Below are 20,650 nucleotides of genomic sequence, written 5' to 3' on the forward strand. Positions count from 1 at the left end.
AAGCTGCTACTTTTCCAAAGACACCTGTCACAGTCGCAGCCCAATACCGCACATTTCCCGTCGCTGCAGGAAATTGTGACCAGTTTCCCACAGATCAATATCAGTGCGCAAATGACAAAGTATGCAGCAGACATCTCATCTCTGGTCGAGGAGTTTCAGCAGCGCTTTCGGGACTTTGCAGCTATTGAAAAGGAGATCACGCTTTTTTCCTCTCCTTTCTCCGTGGACCCTGATGACGCTCCAGACCACCTGCAACTGGAGCTCATTGAGCTGCAGTGTGACGCCGAGCATCGCAGTCGGCACCAACAGCTCCCTCTTGTCAACTTCTACCGCCAGCTGGATGAAGGCAGGTTCCAAGCAATTCGGACATTTGCTAAGAAAATGCTGAGCTTGTTTGGCTCCACATACATGTGCGAGAAGACATTCTCCGTTATGAACATAAACATGAGCCGCATGAGGACGAGACTGAGTGACTCTCACCTGCGTGACGTCTTGCGCATCAAAACCACTGCTCTTGAGCCAGACATGGACTACATACTGCAGTCAAGATCCCAGTATCACCCTTCACATTTGTGCAGGCAAGACCTTTGTTAAGTCCTCTGAGTTGAATAAATTCTTAAATCTCAGTTAATTATTTTTTTTGTGATGGTCAAAATCACAGTTTGAATATGCAGTGATCATTGTTTTGTTTTCAGCACTTTTCCTACAGTGAGCATATAATAGTGAATAATATGTAATGTTTCACATGAACTTAGATATCCTTTATAGTTTTCTTAATTTTTTTGTGGTTTGTGATTTCGGTAAAAACCTAAATGTAAAAAAAAATGTAAAAGTAAAAGTATGCCATTTGTAATTAAATAAAAAAAAATCCCAAAAAGTTAATTTGTATTTAATGTTAATGGTTCAAAGAATGTCAGGCTAAATAGTCGGCCCCCACACATTTTCACCTTACCAAATCTGGCCCTCTTTGCAAAAAGTTTGGACACCCCTGCTATAAGGTATTCAAGTACCGAGTAACTTTTGAGAAATTTCTGGCTTATTTTGTTCACAGCATGAACGTCAAAATAAAATAACAAAAAAAGTCTGAATGATCAAATTCAGATATTGCAGAACAGTGTCACTTCACAGCATTATAAATAAATTTGATTAAATAAAATCTTTGTAAAATCACAAACTGAGGCAAATTCAACTCCAAGAAATTATCATATACTATGTTTCCACTTGTTAAACAGTCCAATATTGCAGTCTCCCCTGCCAAATTACAAACACAAGAACATGGCTGCATTGGATATAAACACATCCCTGTTAAAAATACCAAGTTTTTGTGTTGGTTGTGTTGTCATAAAAATTGGACCATTATGAATCATTTTAAAACCTTTTCTGCCAATACTGTGACCTAGAATGTGTACAACGCAACTGATTTATTTTTGTAGCATTTTGAAATGGGACTTGAAAATAAACAATGACGTTTAACTTGCTTCTTTCTTGGCCAGGTCAACATTGGAAAAGAGATGTTCTCTTTTAATCGATCTTTCAGCTGGTCAAATAACATTTAAATTACATAAAGTAAAATGTATCTTGCTGCATAAGGATACGGTCCCTCTTATAACTGCCATGTGGTTGTGTTGATAGGTTAGGCCACAGTCACACTTCTCTTCAGCACGAGTCCACATAAACCACCATTTAATTTTCTAAGTGGAAAACAACAACACACGCATAGGGGCTTAGAGAATCATTATTAGCTTTAGCCACTAAAAAGACTGAATGAAGAAGCTATTTGCTCACCAGATTTATTGATCAGGTGTGTGTGGATGGCTGGGGGGAGGGGAGTTGTATGTGTGCATGTCAGAAATGAGAGAGAGAGAGAGAGAGAGAGAGAGAGGAGAGAGAGAGAGAGAGAGAGAAGAGAGAGAGAGAGAGAGAGAGAGAGAGGAGAGAGAGAGAGAGAGAGAGAGCACAGAAGGTACCAGAGAACATCTATTTTTCACAGTTAGTTGTGACCAGGCACAGTGAAAAAGCTGTAAAGCGTTCGCCACACAGTGGTTCAATCCCTGCCCCACCTGTGTGGAGTTTGCTTGTTCTCCCTGTGCCTGCGTGGTTTTCTCTGGGTACTCTGGTTTCCTCCCACATCCCAAAAACATGCATTAATTGGAGACTCTAAATTTCCCCTGGGTGTGATTGTGAGTGTGACTGTTGTCTGTCTCCATGTGCCCTGTCATTGGCTGACAACCAGTTCTCACCTCCTGCCCGGAGATAGCTGGGATAGGCTCCAGCACTCCCGAGACCCTTGTGAGCAGAAGCAGCTAAGGAAATGGATGGATGAATAGTTGTGACCATAAAAACAGTGTTAAATCGGCTGCATGCACAGCCAAATCAACAGCCCCCCCAAGAAACACTGCAAATTACTGTATTTGTTTAGCTCACAGTCACCCAAAACTGTCGGATTTTTGCGTATAGAACATCAAGCGATGAAATGAGCAAATGAGGAGAAACACATTTCCACAATAAGAAACTGACCAATAATGCAGATGTAAAATGCTGCAACGATGTCTGCCTCTTTCGAGAGTCTTGAAGCAAAAGGATCACCACGGAGGAGATAATGGGGCACATATGATGGATGTGGCCACGTCTCATTCGTCATCACTGCCATCAGTCAGGCAATTTCTGTGAAGAGGAAGGAAAGGCAGAAGTTATTTGACTGCTTATCTAAATTAAAAAAAAAAAAAATCATAAAAATAATAGGGATCAGGTAAATGTTCCATGTCCTTGCTTTAAATTACCTGAGAAATGATTTAAAGATTTATTATGTATAAATATATATATTTATCACATTGAAAAAATCTCAAGCGAATTCCAAAAAAGATAAGCTGCCTTGACGCTGTTTGTTTTATATTCAATTACAGAATCTTCCTTGCAGATATATCAAGAGCAAATATCAAGATGGATGTTCTAAACATTTACTGCATGATGTCGGATCACATATCCATATTTCTCACAGCACTTCATTTTCTCCTCTTTGTTTTTTGTGACAGCCTTATTCCAAGATGTGATTCATTGCTTTCCTCAAAATTCTACACTTCATACTGCATAACAACAACTGGAAAAAAAATTGGGGGATATATTTTCTTATGCTTCATCACTTCATTGATATTTTGCCTGTGTGCTGTTGTCTTGTGAATGTGCCGCTCCAGGATGTTTGTTCTTTTTTATTTACAGATGATGGCAGCCATTGTGTGTATTGGGAACTTCAAAGGACCAGACTTTTTTCTGTACACTTGCCCAGAACTGTGCCTTGAGACGATCCTGAGACCTAGAGATAATTCATTTGACTTCATGCTGGGTTTGTGCTGTGCCATCATCATTATCATCTGTGGGAACTTGCAGTATATAGAAGCGTGTGCCTTTTCAAATCATGTCCAAGCAACTACATTTACCAGAACTACATTTGACGGATACAAGACTGCTTAATCTGATCACATCTGTGCTTTTTTTCTTTTTGGTGTTAAAAGATCAGTAACTAAGTTGGTCTAGCATATATTGGAGTTCCGATAATACGTAATTCATGGAGGAAATATATTTTAAAGTTGAACATCAGCATTCGCTTCCAGGTTATTCCGATTTAGATTTGTTACCATTGACATCCAACTAATCATGTCTAGTAAAAGACACCAAGTCACTTTTTATCTGTATAAAATGTAGGAAAAGTGTACCAGCTCCCTTTTTTCCCAGCTTTTTACAAACAAAGGTGATTTGCAGAGCTGTGGGAACTATAGAGGAATAAAGTTGATGAGCCACACAATGAAGTTATGGGAAAGAGTAGTGGAGGATAGACTCTGGACAGAATTAAATATCTGGGAGCAATACTATGGTTTCATGCCTAGAAAGATTATGGAAACATACACAGAAGGTCATAAGGAGCCACATTGTTTCTGGACAGAAGTAACAGTCTGGTTTCATGCCTAGAAAAGTACCGCAGATGCTTTATTTGCCTCAAGCAAACATGGTGAAGCAGCATTCCGCTATTATAAAGCACACAAATGGAATAATTTGCCAACAGAGATGAGGTCAGCCCCAGTGAATGTTTTTAAATCCAGGTTGAAAACTCTTCTTTTTCCTCATGCTTTTTAAATATATTTTGTTGTAGGGTACAGTGGATCAGTTGGAAAATATTGGCCTCACAGTTCTGAGGTCTTGGGTTCAATCCCGAACCCGCCTGTGTGGAGTTTGCATGTTCTCCCTGTGGTTTTCTCCGGGCACTCTGGTTTCCTCCCACATCCCAAAACCATGCAACATTAACTGGATACAAATTGCCCCTAGTTGTCATTGTGAGTGCATCTGTTTGTCTTTATGTGCCCTGCGATTGGCTGGCAACCAGTTCAGGGTGTACCCTGCCTCCTGGCTGTTGACAGCTGGGATAGCCTCCAGCACTCCCGTGATGCTCGTGAGGATAAGCAGCTAAGAAAATGGATACATATTTTGTTGTTATTTTTTTTTATTCCGTTTTGAATGTTTTATCTTTGTTTTCAAATACTATTAATCATGTAAAGCACATTGAGTTACCTTGTATATAAAATGCGCTATACACATAAATTTGCTTGCTTGCTTGCTTGAGGATTTTCATGGAAAAGTACAGAGAAGGTCAGAAGGAGGTACAATGTGTCTTTGTGGACCTAGAGAAAGCCCATGACAGAATCCCAAAAGAGGAACTGTGGTACTGAATGAGTAAGTCTGGTGTGTGTGTGAAATATGTCAGAATAGTATAGGACATGTATGAGGGCAGTAGAACAGTGGTGAGGTGTGCCATATATGTGTCAGAAGAATTTAAGATGGAGTTTGGAGTGGATCAGGGATCAGGTCTGAGCCCCTTCCTGTTTGCTGTAGTAATGGATAGGCTGACAGATGAGGTTAGACTGGAATCTCCTTGGATCATGATGTTCGCAGATGACATTGTGATCTGCAATGAAAGTATGAAGCAGATGGAGGAAGAATTAGAAAGATGTAGGCATGCACTGGAAAGAAGAGGAATGAAGATTAGCTGAAATAAAACTGAATATATGAGCATGAATGATAGGGATGGAGGTGGTAGAGTGAGGTTCCAGGGAGAAGAGATAACAGGGTGGATGACTTCAAATACTCGGGGTCAACAATCCAGAGTAATGGTGAGTGTGGTCAGTAAGTGAAGACATGGGTCCAAGCCGGTTGGAACAGCTCGCGGAAGGTGTCGAGTGTGCTATGTGACAGAAGAGTAAAACGGTGTTGAGACCAACCAAGATGGATGGATTAGAGACAGTGGCACTGAAGAGACAACAGGAAGCAGAACTTGAGGTGACAGAAATGAAGATGTTGAGGTTCGATAGGATTAGAAATGAGCTCCTTAGCGGGACAGCCAAAGATTGATGTTTTGGAGACAAGGGTCAAGAGGGCAGACTTCGATGGTTTGGACATGTCCAGAGGTCAGAGCATGACTATAGAGCTCGTGTTCGTGACGTCACCATTTTCACGGCGTCTTATTGCCGGTCAAACAGAGCTGCTCGACGTTGTGGGAGATTCCAATTCCTGAGACCAGTTGAGCTGTTGGTTGTTACAATAGATGTGATAGTTTTTCAAATAGATCATTCTATAGAATAGCATCTGAAAAGACCAGAAAAGAGCGATGGATTTCGGCAATGACACGTGATGGCTAGTGCCCAACCAAATACACACGCCTCAGGCGATCACTTAATTTCAGATAGGAATTATTCTTAATCTCAAATTCCGAAGTATTTATAATGCCAAATTGACTCATTTGAGAACAATGCATATTTAAAAAAAAAAAGTCTTAATGAATGCAGTTTGTGTAAAACCAGGGGTCATTTATTCAAATATTGCTATTTGTATTGAACACTATCTGAAAAGATCAATGGATTCCCGGCAAAGGTTAACGTGTAGCTGAATACGGTTCCGCGTTCACGAGCCGTCAACCCTCACTATGTCGGATTTATTCCAATGAAGTGTTTGTATGCGTCCAGAATTTTATACGCTTTCAAACTTTTTTGTGTAAATCTCGACAACTTACTCACCAGATCCATGTATATATCCAGTTGTCCAAGACGTGTGTGAATTAACAGTTCAATTTCTTATCGGCGAAAACATTGACTTCGGCATTATATATGGGTCCAGCCTGCCAAGTGTCTCTCATTTTTCCACGTACCTTCTTTTATTATCAACTTCTAAGTGTTTAATGGTATTGGACAAAACTCTGGACATTTTTGTTTCCTCTCAACGGAATTAGCATTGAACAATGCTTTGTTTGACCAGCAATATGGCCAATAAGGTGATTTCGGTGATGTTGGTGCACGAGCTCTATATTGGTAGGATGCTGAGGATGGAGCTACCAGGCAATAGAGTGAGACGAAAATCAAAGAAAAATTTGATGGATGTTGTGAGGGAAGAAATTAGAGGTGGACATTAGAGGACATTGGTTCTCATGGAAAAAGATGACTCACTGTGGCGACCCCTAGCGGGACAAGCTGAAAGGAAAAGAAGAAGACTGCAGTATTATTTCATCACAGTAAATCACACAGAAAACACGACCATACTCATTACAGTATGTAAAGGGCGATTTCAGAATGATGTGGTGTCCAAACATTAACTGTGCCCCTGAACTTCGATTCACAACGCCTTAAGCCTACCTCAACAATAGAGTAATTCCAAGCCAAACTCAAGGAAGCGTGTGTTTATAAACCATGCTTTATAGACTTGGGCAGACTCATGCTGAAGAATTAAAAAATGGAGGAAGCAATGAGAAATCTGTAAAAATAATAATATTTTTTCTGCTATGACTTCAATTTTTAAACGAAAAATGCTGTTGGGTAGGTTACAATAAGGCCTGTGAAAGAAAATCATCTAACTGAGCTAAGTCGACTACAAAAATTGGCCGATTAGAACATTTCTGTCTTGAAGCTGCAACAAATATTAACAAAAGCATACTTGCACCGCCCAAAACCATTCCGCGACTGTCCATGTTTACCACACAAACATTTGTTGCAGACAGATGCACTGTTGGACAAGTGAAAAACAGCCAAAAATGACAAAGGAGTGTCTGTAAGTGATTTTTAGGACACCATTAGATGTGTAATATACTTATAAGATTATATATGAGTGAGCTGAATGGTAGTTAGCGGTTGCTTTTTTTATTCGTTTGTTTTGTTGAGTGGTTGTTTTTTGTTTTTTTTTTTAACAAAATGGTAATTGCCAGTGCACTAATAGTAACCATTTATCAAAGGCTGGTTCAAATTCTGCAGTTTATATTGTACACTTAGTATCCCTATATGGAGTTTAAGTACATGTGTCCAGACCTCATAGATTAAATGAGAATTAATTTCATGTTAGTAGCATAAATAAATGAATGAATGGGTTGACGATAAAAATACTAAAGTGACAGGCCTACTCACATTAACTGATAGTAGTACTGGTTCATATAGGGTATTGGTACAAAATGGTACTGGTTCATATAGGGTATTGGTACAAAATCATAAGTCAAATGGAATGGTTTTATCAAATCAGCATTCTTTCATCTCGCGCTTGATTGTTCCTTTAGTCATTTAAAGTCTCCTTTCAGAGATAAAACATTCATTCATTCATTCTTCATCAATCAGAATCATGCCATTTGTATAAACATCACTGACATTCATTGTATAAATTCTTGTTCTTTGCTTCTCAGTGACGTAAGAAAAGTCAACGAAAGACTTTGTCAGGAATATTTTATTCTCACTTTGGGTAGGAAACGAGAAAATCTTCCATCTGTGCCTGTGCATGCATTTCAATAAAATGACAGATTTCGTACACTTCAAGGGATCAAGTCAGTCTAAATGAATTTGCATATAGATGTCATCTTATCAGTGTCATTGGCTAAACGCCAATGACAAAGAGACTGCAGGGGTTTCTCAGTTTACGTTAAGGGATACATTGGGTACTGAAAGTACTCAGACACCCTAAAAAAATGTCATTCTTTATTCCAGTGAAGCCATTTTCTGAAATTATTTTAGATAATTGTTTTACTCATGAATGTAAACACAGCACTCCATATTGACAGAAAAAAATTAATTGTTGAAATTTTGGCAGATTTATTAAAAAGAAAATCTGAAATATCAGGCAACAATAAGTATTCAGAACCTTTGCTGTACGCTCATATATTTAACTCGAGTGCTGTCAATTTATGCTGATCTTCATTGAGATAGTTGCCTTCATTGGAGTCCAGTTGGGTTTGAATATATTGATTGGAGCTGATTCGGAAAGGCACACACCTGTCTATATAAGACCTTACAGATCACAGTGCATGTCAGAGCAAATGAGAATCATGAGAACAAAGGAATTGTCTGACGAGCTCAGATCCCAAACTATGACAAGGCACAGATCTGGCCAAGGTTATAAAAATCTTTCTGGCGCACTTAAGGTTACTAAGAGCGCAGTGGCCTCCATTATCCTTAAATTGAAGACAATTGAGAAGACAGAAACCTATCCTAGAGTTGGCCATTGGGACAAACTGAGCAATCGGGGGTGAAGACCCTTGGTGAACGAGGTAAAGAGGAACCCAAAGATCACTCTGAGCTCCAGAGGTGTAATCAGGACGCCTGAAGAACTCCAAGGTGGTGAGAAATATGGTCTGATGAGATGAGACCAAGATTACCTGAAAAAGGTGCTTTTAATAAATACTGAGCAATGGGTGTCAATATTTGTGTATGAGATTTTTCTTTTTCAATAATTATCCCAAAATTTAAACATTTTTTTAATCAATATGGGGTGGTGTGTACACATTTACGAGGAAAAAATTAATTTAACTATTTTAGAAAATAGCTGCAATATAACAAAGTGTAAAAAATATAAAGGGGTCTCAATCCTTTCCATACCCACTGTATGTCAGCCCATGCAAATGTCAAACGTAATACATATTTACGTGTGTATACATATCCGTCCATCCATTCTCTTAGCCCCTTATCCTCACAAGGGTCATGGGAGTGCCCGAGCCTATCCCAGCTGTCATCGGGCAGGGGATGGGCTACACCCTAGACTGGTTGCCAGTCAAGCGCAGGCCACCTGGAGACAGACAACAGTTGTACTCACAATCACACCTAGAGGCAATTTAGTTTGACAAATTAATGTTGCATGTTTTTTGGATGTTGGAGGAAACTGGAGTGCCCGGAGAAAAACCATTCAGGCATGGGGAGAACATGCAAACCCCTTTTGGGGTGGGGGGGTTTGAATCCCAGTCCAGAACTGTGAGGCCAACGCAAATAACACAAAGGTGGGGTCTAAAACACTACTGTTGAAACTCAAAACTGTTCCAGTATGACATTACAGACAGATACAGCATACTACATGACAAACCAGCCAAAAAAAAGACAGCTTACAAAATTTAAAAAAAAAAAAAAAAAAATTTTAAACATTTTAAGAAGCTGGAAATGGGCTCTGAGTCGACCAACTAAATGAGGACAAGCACTTCAGGAAATGAATAGCAAAGACCTGGATGAAAACTTGTTCATGTGTTAACTACATCAGCTCAGGTAAAGGACTTTAATATAGGAACTTAAATCCTCCTATCCAATGTCACAATCTGTTAGCACAGTGTTTTTAATTTATTGCGTTCCAAAAAAAAAAAAAAAAAAAAAAAACCACTTTTAAATCAAAACCATTGTGTGCTTGGCTACATTAGCTTTTCATGATAATTCTATACTAGTGGGTTGCAAAGGGAGGTCAATGGGGCTTTGTTCCTGGGCATATAACTCGGGAGGGGCATTCAAACGTGTTTAGGTGGGCATTAATCCTCCTAACACCCGACCCCTTGAGACAAATGTAGTTTTGAGGTTGGGGTCAGCGCACAGTTCCCGCTATACACTGTGTTGTCTGCTTCTTCCTTCTGAAACGTCAGCTCATGGATCAGCATTTCCTCTCAGCAGTCTGGAAGTTGTTCTCCATGGCCTCACAAAACTCTTTCCATTCCCGGGTTTTTGCCTCAGTGATCACCAAAGCTGGATTCCACTCAGCCAGCCAGTATTAATCACCTTGCTCCGGAGTCCAACAAGGCAAAAAGCCCCAGTCGGACTCCTCAGCTTCACTGTGTCCCTTACGCTGATGTCCACCAACAGGTTTGGGGATTGCCGCCAAAACAGGCAACCTTACACCCACAGTTCTAATTAGCCATTTCAATCATGGAAGCACAGAACATGGTCCACTCAGACTTAATTTCTCCCACTTCCCCCAACATATGGGCAGAGCTCTCTCTGCAATGGGAGTTGAAGCTCTTTCTGACAGGGGATTCTGTCAGACCTTCCCAACTGAACACATATATTTGGGTCTGCCAGATCATACCAGCAAGTTTTTCATCCAAGTGTCCAAGATAGGCAGCCACATATCCCTAGACATGGCCACAAAGTCGATCATCTAACTGCGGCCAAGGGTGCCCTTATGTCTGAACATAGTGTTTCTATACGGACAAGTTACAATGAGTACAGAAGTCCAATAACAGAAATTCAATTGGAGACAGGTTGGGGGCATTCCTCCTAATCACGCCCCTCCACGTCTCTCTGTTATTGTCCATTTAGGAGGACATGGGAGTTCGCAGAGGGAGTGCTCTGTTGCACCTTGTCCAATGTCTCCAAAGAGGGTGGATACTCTGAACAATTGTTTGGTGCATGGGCGAAAACAGCACACAAGACCCTTTCCCCCCACCCTAAAACAGAGGAAGACTACTCTCTCGTCCACTGGGGTAAACTCTCATGTACAGGTAGAGAGTTCGGGCGGAATAAGTATACCCACAGCTGTTTGGCGCCTCTCCCTGTGAGCAACTGGATAGTGGAAAAGAGTCCAATTCCTCACACAAGTACTGGTACAATAACCCAAGCTGTGTGTGGAGGTGAGCACACTAGCTCGGGCTCTTTTCTTGCCAGAGAAGTGAAATTGAACTTCTCCAGAGCTAGCATTTGTAGCCAGGGATTCAGCCATCACCTAGCTCACTGCGTACACAAGCTCTTTGGCCCCTCCCACAGGTGGTGAGCCCATGGAAAGAGGAACCCATGTTACGTCTTGGGCTGTGCCCAAGCGGGCCCCCTGTGTGTAGACCTAGCCATCAAGTGCTTGCCTTCAAGACCCTATTCCGGGCCTTGCTCAAGAGCAGGGCCCTGGTGACCTGTGTCTGGGCAAGGGAAACATAGGTCCATTTATTTACATCATCATAAGGGTCATTCGATGTGTGCTTTGTCTGATCCCTCACCTAGTACCTCTTTGCATGGGTACCCCTACCAGGGATGTAAAGCCCCAGACAACTTAGTTCCTTGGTTAATCGGGACATAGAGATCTTCCACCACGGCAAGGTGACAAATCAGGGAGGAGCAAATAAGAATTTTAATTGATTAATAATGGCCTGACAAACGTTTGCTTGAATAATAATACTGTTACATAGCCACTCAAGAAGCTCTGCATTTGATCAATCAAATCTACTCAAAGTTTGTCACAGCTCATGCATGGATGAAGCTCAGGTTACAGGTTAAAATTTTCTGGAGTTAAACTTTTGATAGTTCAGGTGAGTGGCAAATAAAGAGTAAAATACTACAACAAAATCATTAGAATAAGTGGAAAGAAAAAAAAGCGGCATGGAAAGCGTTGGCCTCACAGTTGAGTTTGAGGCACTCCCTGTTTGGACTTGCCTTCGTGGGTTTTCTCCGGTTTCCTGCCACATCCCAAAAACATGCAACATTAATTGGACACTCTAAATTGCCCCTTAGTGTGATTGTGAGTGCAACTGTTGTCTGTCTCTATGTGCCCTGGGATCAGCTGGCGTCCAATAAAGCGTGAACCCTGCCTCCTGCTCGATGACAGCTGGGATAGGCTCCAGCACTCCCGTGGCATTTGTGCGGATAAGCGGCTAAGACAATCGATGGCTGGATGGATGTATGCATGGAAAAAAAAGAATGAGGAATGAGGGCCAAGACAGTGATTCATAGCTATAGGCGTAGTTAACTGTGAGATATTTCCACTTGACTTCCTTCATCTGTCGCCTCTGTCCCCACCAAATTTTACAGTCATTAAAGCAAATGAATTCCTTTTTAACATGTCGCAACAAGTTAATCCAATCTGCCCTTCGCCATCGTAATCATAAACAGTCAGCAACAACAGTGCAGTGTGCCGAAGCTGAACGAATTTTCATCAAACCATCCTAAAAGAGGCCACCACTTGCATGCATTCTTTCAACAAAACCGTGTCAATTGAATAAAAATGTTATACGGTGGGCAGCATAGTAAACGACTGGTTAGCAAACCCCATTACAGTTGTGAGGAGCTAGGTTTAAATCCAGCCTTGTCTGTGTCGAGGTTGCGTATTCTCCCGTGCCCTGGTGGGTTTTTGTTCTGGTACTCCGGTTTCCCCCTATATTCCAAAAAGATGCACGGAAGTTTTAATGAAGACATTGTACGTCGGTATGAATGTGAGTGTGAATATGTGCCCCGCAATTGGCTGGACATCAGTTCAGGGTGTACCCTCCCTCCTGCCCACAGTGAGCAGGGATAGGCTCTGCAATACCCGCGACCCTAGAGAGGTTACACGGTGTAAAAACTGCAAAGCTGGTGATAATGTAGCCCATTTAAGAAATGAATAGCCATTGTTAGTGTATAATGGCGGTGAAGTGATTATCGGGAAAAGATCTCTAATAGGGAAATGTCATACTTAGAGGTCCAGTAACACTCAAAAGCATCTTAGTTGTTAAATTTAAAAAGTTATACTTGTATGTTAGATAGATTAATAAGACACAGAATGGATTTTTTTAATGATTATATATATATAATTATATATTGTATTTTTAAAGATTTTTTATGCTTGTAGTTTACCCAAGCACTCTCTAAATATAAATCAAATCACCCTTAAAAAACTTTTAAAAAATGATTTCTTTTTAAACAAGCTTGAATAATGTACAACTATAGACTAACTTGGTTGAACAAAACAGACCATTCACTTTGCCTCCGAAAAACTTGTTCCACCCAATCTTCTCCACTTCTTCCCAACTGGACTCACAGCATTCTATCTACCAAACACCTCCTTATAGTGATATACAGTCATGAGTCAGTGCCTGGCTTAAATCAGGTCATTTTTTTCATTTGTGCTGCATTGAATCACAGCTCACTAACAACATGAAGCAACATGCATTTGGATAGGACCTAGCTAAATTTTCTAGCTAGGAAACATTTCAGGTGGTCAGAGAAAGTAAAGCTAGATGTTGTGTCATGTGCATTGATAAATAAATAAAAGCTAAGGTGGCCAAGAAATTACATTCAGATGTCCAAAACAGTGCCATTTATCTTGCCTGACTGGGGGATCAGCACCCCTAAAACACTGATCCTAGAATTGCCCTTCCAGCTTACAAATAAAATTCCAACACATTATTGCAGGGGTGGCACGGTGGATCAGCTGGTGAAGCGTTGGCCTCACAATTCTGAGGTCCCGCGTTCAATCCCACCTGCCTGTGTGAAGTTTGCAGGTTCTCCCCGTGCCTGCATGGATTTCCTCCAGGCACTCTGGTTTCCACATCCCAAAAACATGCAACATTAATTGGACACTCTAAATTGCCCCTAGGTGTAATTGTGAGTGTGGTTGTTTGTCTGGATGTGCCCTTTGATTGCCTGGCAACCCGTTCAGGGTGTACCCCGCCTCCTGCCCGTTGACAGCTGAGATAGGCTCCAGCACTCCCCGCAACCATTGTGAGGATAAGCGGCAAGAAAAATGGATGGATTATTGAAGTATTGTTGTTTTCCCAGGTAAGACACTCCTGAAAATGTCCAGTTCAAGGAGTGCCTTGACGCCAGCACACTACAATTATGTGTGTTGATGTAAAGTGGAGGCGGCACAATGGCTCAGCTGGAAAGCGTTGGCCTCACCATTCTGAGGTCCCAGGTTCAATCCCGGACTTGCCTGTGCGGTGTTTGGAAGTTCTCACCATGCCTGCGTGGGTTTTCTCTGGGCACTCCAGTTCCCTCCCACATCCCAAAAACATGCAACATTAATTGGACATTCTAAATTGCCCCCAGCAATTCCAAAGTCCACAACATAACTGACTTCTGCTCTCCATGCACCGACCCACGCCTGTCCACTGACCACCATCGTAAGCTTGCCGTACTATTACTTCTGATTGTTTGGACTGTCTGCCTGATCTCAGACCTTGGACCGAATAAAGGTTTCCTCTGTACTGTCTGCTGTCTCTGGAGTCGTGCATTTGGGTCCACCCTCGAGCCCCGTTTCGTGACATTCACTTTAAATACCAGGGAGGTTTGCACTACACTTACTGTACTTGCTAACTCTTAGATTGGTAAACGTATTTTTCCATGAAGCAACAGTGAAGCATTTAGCAAAAAAAAAAAAAAAAAATTGCCACAATAGTTTCAGTGATTTTGAGAATATCAACAATAACAATTTCAATTGACTGAATATTCCAGTTATCCATCAAATGCAAGTCTTTTTTGTTTTTGTTTGTTTCTCGCTAATGCATTCGATCCACACCCGGATATTGTCATATCAGAAAGACCATCAGCAATTTTTTTTGCAGCTGGCGTCTCTTAATATTGTGGGAAGCATCAGTTTGCGTGGTTCCTGAAACAACAACAAATCAACAGCAATGAAGTTATGCTGTCATTATATTATTCATGCATTCAATGTATCGAATAACTTCAAATTTCCGCAAACCTTTCAGGCAAAACAATGCTAACCTGGATTTCAACATCAAGTCGAACAGCTCACTCGACACTTGCACTTGCCATAAAATACTGTGATTAAAATTCACGTTATTCATTGGAAAATGCAATATGAGGAAAAGAAATGGGGGGATGAACGTGGACTGAATAATCACACTGCACAGGCGTCTCACTTCATTCTAACTGTGATTGTTACACAGATCCTACAAGATGATGGAAACTTCCTGCATGTGCAGTTCAAAAGTCCCAATGATTTCAAATTTCTATCTGGTGTTGACACAACAAAAGTACCGTTTCAGCAACAAGAACTGTAATGTATTCCATCCATCCATACATTTTCTTTGCCACTTATCCTCACTCGGGTCGTGGGGACTGCTGGAGCCTATCCTAGCTGTCAGTGGGCAGGAGGCAGGGTACCCCCTGAACTGGTTGCCAGCCAATCGCAGGGCACATTGAGACAAACACCCGCACTCACAATCACGCCTAGGGGCAATTTAGAGTGTCCAATTAACGTTGCATGTTTTTGGGAAGTGGAAGGAAACCGGAGTGTCTGGAGAAAACCCACGCAGGCACAGGAAGAACATGCAAACTCCACACAAGGGCGGCCGGGATCGAATCTTGGACCTCAGAACTGTGAGGCCACCACTTTACAGCTGATCCACCTTGCCGCCGGATAGAATTCAATCATTACAATTTATAGAATAATTATAGAATAACAACAGAAATATGTCCTGCCCTTCTTCTGTTCAAAGTACAACTCTAGAAAGTGATGTTGGCATGATAACTTTAAAAAAAAAAAGAATACAGGACAGCATGGTGGGGCAGCTGGTAAATCGTTGGCCTCACAGTTCTGAGGAACCGGGTTTGATCCCGACCTTGTCTGTGTAGAGTTTGCATGTTCTCCTCGTGTCTGCGTGGGTTTTCTCCGGGTACTCCGGTTTCCTCCCACATCCCAAAAAGAGAGAGAGGGAGGAAACCCTGGGAACGACCCAAGACACACTGGAGAGACTACTTCTCTCTCGGCTCGCCTGGGAACGCCTCGGGATCCCCGCAGAAGTGCTGGAGGAAGTGACTAAGGAGGGGGAAATCTGTGCTTCCCTGCTGAAGCTCACTGTCTCTGTGACCCAACCTCAGATATGCAGAAGAAAAGGGATGGATGGATGGATGGATGGATGGATGGATGGATGGATGGATGGATGGATGGATGGATGGATGGATGGATGGATGGATGGATGGATGGATGGATGGATGGATGGATGGATGGACGGATGGATGGATGTCCTGTCCAGATCTTGGAGACACTCCACGCACTTAATCAGGGAATGAGAATACAAACATCAAAAGGGGCTGAACTGTGCTTATGATTCAATGCACGTTTGGAGGTCCATCAATAAAAAACAGTTCATGAATGGCTTCTATAGCTCACTGATGACCAACATTCCGTGCACCACTGACCAGTCACTTTCGCATGTACTGGTACTTGCCGAAATATTTTGACAAGCACAGAAGCAGATAAAACCAAATGATTAAATATTAAATTTACCATTTTTATCACTTTGACTGCCATTTTTTTGTCACAATGGGAGCCCCATAACTTAAAAAAAAAGAAGAAAAAAAAACAACCTCCCAAGGCATATCTTTTAATGCCGTTTGAAGCACATTCGCTTCAAACGGATCTGGATGAATAAAAAAAGAAGTAATCTTCCACAGATATATTTCAGCAATAAATATAACTAAAATGTGGTAACAGCAGACTCACAACGACTCTTTGATCGGCGCAATGAAATATTTCCTTTGCTCGGTCTCTACATATATTTGATCGCCGTCTGGAGGTGTTTTACGTCAATGGGAGAATACGTAGATGACCACATTTCACAACGAATGCGCACATTTTAGGATTTGGCTGGTGTTTCAGTGTTTCATCCATGGACCCCTAATTGCCAGGGATCAGTGTTATTAAAAGATCTTAAAAAGATCATGTGACATTCATAGAAAAATAATTGTATTTTTTTTTACTAGATTGTCAGACCTTTATCTACTTAAACTAGACAGCATAGCTATTTTTTTCCCCATTAGTTTGATCCATTTCACAAGCGTATTTTGGGGTATTTTAATAAGAGATCTTGCTCTCTTTCACAATAAGTCTTAAAATGATCCGGATAATTTTGAAATAATGAGTCCCTGAACATCTCAGTGGGCATACACCATTTATTGTGAAACATCTGGAAGAAAGTGTTGTAGAGAAAGTCGTTATTAGCAAGGTTCAGGTTAAAGAAAATAGATGTAAATTCTGTTCTTTCTTTTTTTTTCCGTAAGTCCATTTCCTACTCATTCTTATTTGTAACATTTCAGAAAGTTACTTCATAATATGATGTGTGTTGCAAATTTGTCACAAAACATCCATAAATTTGCAATTGTGTGCAGTCAAAAAGCTACTGCATAAGTCTGATGTAATGATGTGGAAGTTCCAAATAAAAGGTAGTATTTGCCTCAAAGAGACAAAAGGCCATTATGCAATTGAAGTGTAGTTTATGCTGTTTTTTTGTTTTTGTTTTTTTTTTTTTGCCCTTATGTCCGCAGGGTTAACAATAAGCGGTACAGAAAATGGATTCCTTCCCCAGTATCTCAAAAGAAATACAGAACAATTTTGACATCTTTCTAGAAATGCTAAGTAAAGCAGGTTAATAATACAAATGGATTGGATGAAATGTGATATAGTGTTATGCGCTTTGGCATGGTTTTATGGCTTATTCGAGATTTTTTGGTGTCAAATGTTTTTCTTAAAAATGTTTTTAATGCGGCAGCGCAGTAGAGCAGCTGGAAAGTGTTGGCCACACAGTTCTGAGAACCCGGGTTCAATCCCAGCCCTCCCTGTGTAGAGTTTGCATGTTCTCCCCATGCTTGTGTGGGTTTTTCCAGGCACTCGGGTTTACTCCCACATCCCAAAAACATGCAATGTTAATTGCACAGTCTAAAATTGCCCCTCGCTGTGATTGTGAGTGCAGCTGTTTGTCTCTATGTGCCCTGCGATTGGGTGGCAACCAGTTCAGGGTGTGCCCCGCCTCCTGCTTGATGGCAGCTGGGGTAGGCTCCAGCATTCCTGTGATCCTTGTGGGGATACGCGACTAAGAAAATGGATGGATGGATGTTTTTAATGCAATTGGGATTGATGTCAGTTCCGCGTCACATGACCAACGCGGAACACGGGATAGCTGGTGTCCTGTGTATGTTATGCTCACAAGTAAACTTGGACTCGAGACATGGTTGTTTCAATCCAAATGTGTATTTCTTTGTGGATGGTGTCTTTGGACATATCATACAAATATGATATGAGACATAATCCCCAACGATGCCAAAATGTCGTCTATTGTCATCTTTGGTGGCTTTGTGGCAACATCTCATGTTTTAAAAGAAGACGCTGTAGATGTTTAAAGTTTCTTATGGGTGCTTCGAATCGGGCGCCCTCCCAGGTCATCCAATCGAGGAGGAAATATTTTCACGTTTTTTTTTTTTTTCCTGAACACAGAACTACTTTCCGCATATACTGAATTTTCACTATGCCTGGTTTGGGCCAGTCACTAACCCCACGTGGATAACAAGGCTCCACTGAACTCCACTCTAAAGATTATGCTATATAAAGTAATGTATGTATTCCTGGATTTTGCTGTGACTACATCAAGTTGCTTGACCTTCTTGGCTGTGGTTGCCAAGGTAACAATTTTGCAAATGTCATTCTTCGCACCAATAGCTGAAATCATAAAATAAATTTAACCTGTCGTCAATCATCGTTACCGAGTGACAAACGTAGTATTAGTGATTAAAGTTCATGTTCAGGAGTGACTATAGTGGTAAAATAGGCAGAAGAAAAAGATTTCAGTGCCACTAATCAATGTGGGAGAGACGCTAGTCTGCTTTGGCTACTGTCGAGTGCCCTTGAGCAAGTCGTTGTTCTCACCACACCGGTTCAAGCACTCTTTTGTGCACCTCTTTTGCCACAACATGAAGCGAAATTACATTTTTGTTTCACTGGAACTGCCACATCTACGACATCAATGCTCCCCCAACAGAAGGCGAGCGACTGCAGGCAAGGAGACAGATGCAGGTACAAATGCTGGCCGGTGGTAAAGTGAGCGGTATGTTGGATTAAAAAATACAAGAGTTTATTTTGTATTACATCGCAGCGTTTTAGATATTAAGGTTCAAGGTGTGTTGATTGGCTGCATAATAATTTGAATAAGTAATAACCCTTGTTTTTTAAAGATTTTACACAAGTCAAAATAATGATAAGTTAAGCTTTCTAATCTTAAGTAAAACTAAATTATAAATGAATTGCTAGTAAACATGTTGACATTTAATTACAAAAGTAAAATAAATGCTTTTAGGACATGCATGAGGATGAGCAGCCTTGTTTATATCATTAATTAGATGCATATTGTAGATTTTTTAATGAGCCGTTTGACCTGAAGAATTAAAACTGAGCCACTTAATCAGGGGAATTAAGAAAATCTATATTTTAGATCATTTCAATTAAACGTATCAAGGCTCATACTTTTGCTATTTAAAATGTTGACAATAACTAAGGAGGAACATACATGAGTATTATTTTTCCTTTACATTGGTTATTGAGCAGACTTCTAAAGTTATAATCAACTCTAAAATTCCAAAATAAAGGCAAAAATTAATAGATTTTTTTAATTTTTGTTTTTTTTATCTTGGTCGAGGTCTTGCATGACCATGAGCTGTTTCCGATTATTAAAAAAGAAAAAAGTAAACGTTACCTTAGGATACTGAATAGATCAACTGAATAGATAAAATCCAAAGAAGACGGGACTGCAAGCACGGGATAGTCCTCTCTTGTTTGACAATGGCTTGTATTGTACTTTTTCCCAGGACAGTTAAAGATCTTCATTTTTTTAATGTAGTTTTTAATTGATGTTTTCAATTTGCCACTTTACTGAAATAATCTCTCCATCTCCTTTTGTTGAATTAAGACAGGCTCCTGATGTGGAGAGACAGTACTCGACACATGCGTCACACGACAATAAAAAGAATTGTTTTGGAACACCAGAAAATCATATTCATTTGGAGAACGCGTACATACAGTAAATAACAAATAATCTGGGTTGTCCTCCGATTGTTTTGTCCCAGTCCAGAAGCCCGGGGAATTAAGATGATAAGTATTTACATGATCTGACATTTTGTATCCAAGCAAGAGGCCAAATGTGTATACATGAAATATACATGATGTTGACAAGGATGTATACATTGTTGACGTATACCTGAGCTACAAAGCACTTAATTGAGGCCATACTCACCTTTTGAAGATCGGTCATCAGACAGGGCGCGAGTTAAGTCGCTATTAGAAACAATAAATGTTTGAAAAGAAAAACTAAGAGGTTCAATTTGGGGAAAGTGCTCGAAAAGAAAATCGAGCTTGTACTTGAATTACAAAACAAAAGTCAAATAGTCCCGTGATACAGCCGCTATTCCTCGCTGAACTGTACTGTGAATCTCGTGTGTGCCTCCGCTGCCGCTCCGCAGCATCAACTATTCGCAGACTCTGCACACCAAGCTGCTGTGTGCAAACTGAGCCGTTTCCGGTCTTTGCTCCTAATATAATACCTATTTCGGCGTGTGAAAAAAAATATGCACTCAACCTCCGCTCGATGGCGTTTTAACGGTGTGACAGCTCCCACTGCTATATCAAGGGCAACCCCGTAACACCCAAATAGATTTTCGAGAATAAAGATTCTGCATAAATGTATGTACATATATGTAACCTATTCATTCCTTAAACTGGCATATACTGTAGGATAGATAGATAGATAGATAGATAGATAGATAGATAGAGATAGATAGATAGATAGATAGATAGATAGATAGATAGATAGATAGATAGATAGATAGATAGATAGATAGATAGATAGATAGATAGATAG

At 40.7% G+C, this 20,650-nt stretch overlaps 1 protein-coding gene across 2 annotated transcripts in view; it reads right to left on the reverse strand.

The window, feature by feature from the left end:
* The window catches only part of opn5 (opsin 5), an 82,283-nt gene extending 62,002 nt beyond the window's left edge, over window positions 1-20,281 (reverse strand). Inside the window, exons 1-2 of one of the 2 annotated variants that reach the window (XM_061813052.1) lie at window positions 20,027-20,281; window positions 2,518-2,664 (exon numbers count right to left, since the gene is read on the reverse strand). In XM_061813052.1, the coding sequence (XP_061669036.1) occupies window positions 2,518-2,650 (133 nt within the window). In that variant the 5' untranslated portion in view covers window positions 2,651-2,664; window positions 20,027-20,281. Of the gene's footprint in view, window positions 1-2,517; window positions 2,665-8,935; window positions 9,164-20,026 lie in introns of those variants that run through there. The other variant, XM_061813053.1, reaches the window with a different exon arrangement.
* Window positions 20,282-20,650: the final 369 nt, after the last annotated feature.

The sequence above is a fragment of the Syngnathoides biaculeatus genome, chromosome 23 (genome assembly GCF_019802595.1).
Source record: "Syngnathoides biaculeatus isolate LvHL_M chromosome 23, ASM1980259v1, whole genome shotgun sequence".
NCBI lineage: Eukaryota > Metazoa > Chordata > Actinopteri > Syngnathiformes > Syngnathidae > Syngnathoides > Syngnathoides biaculeatus.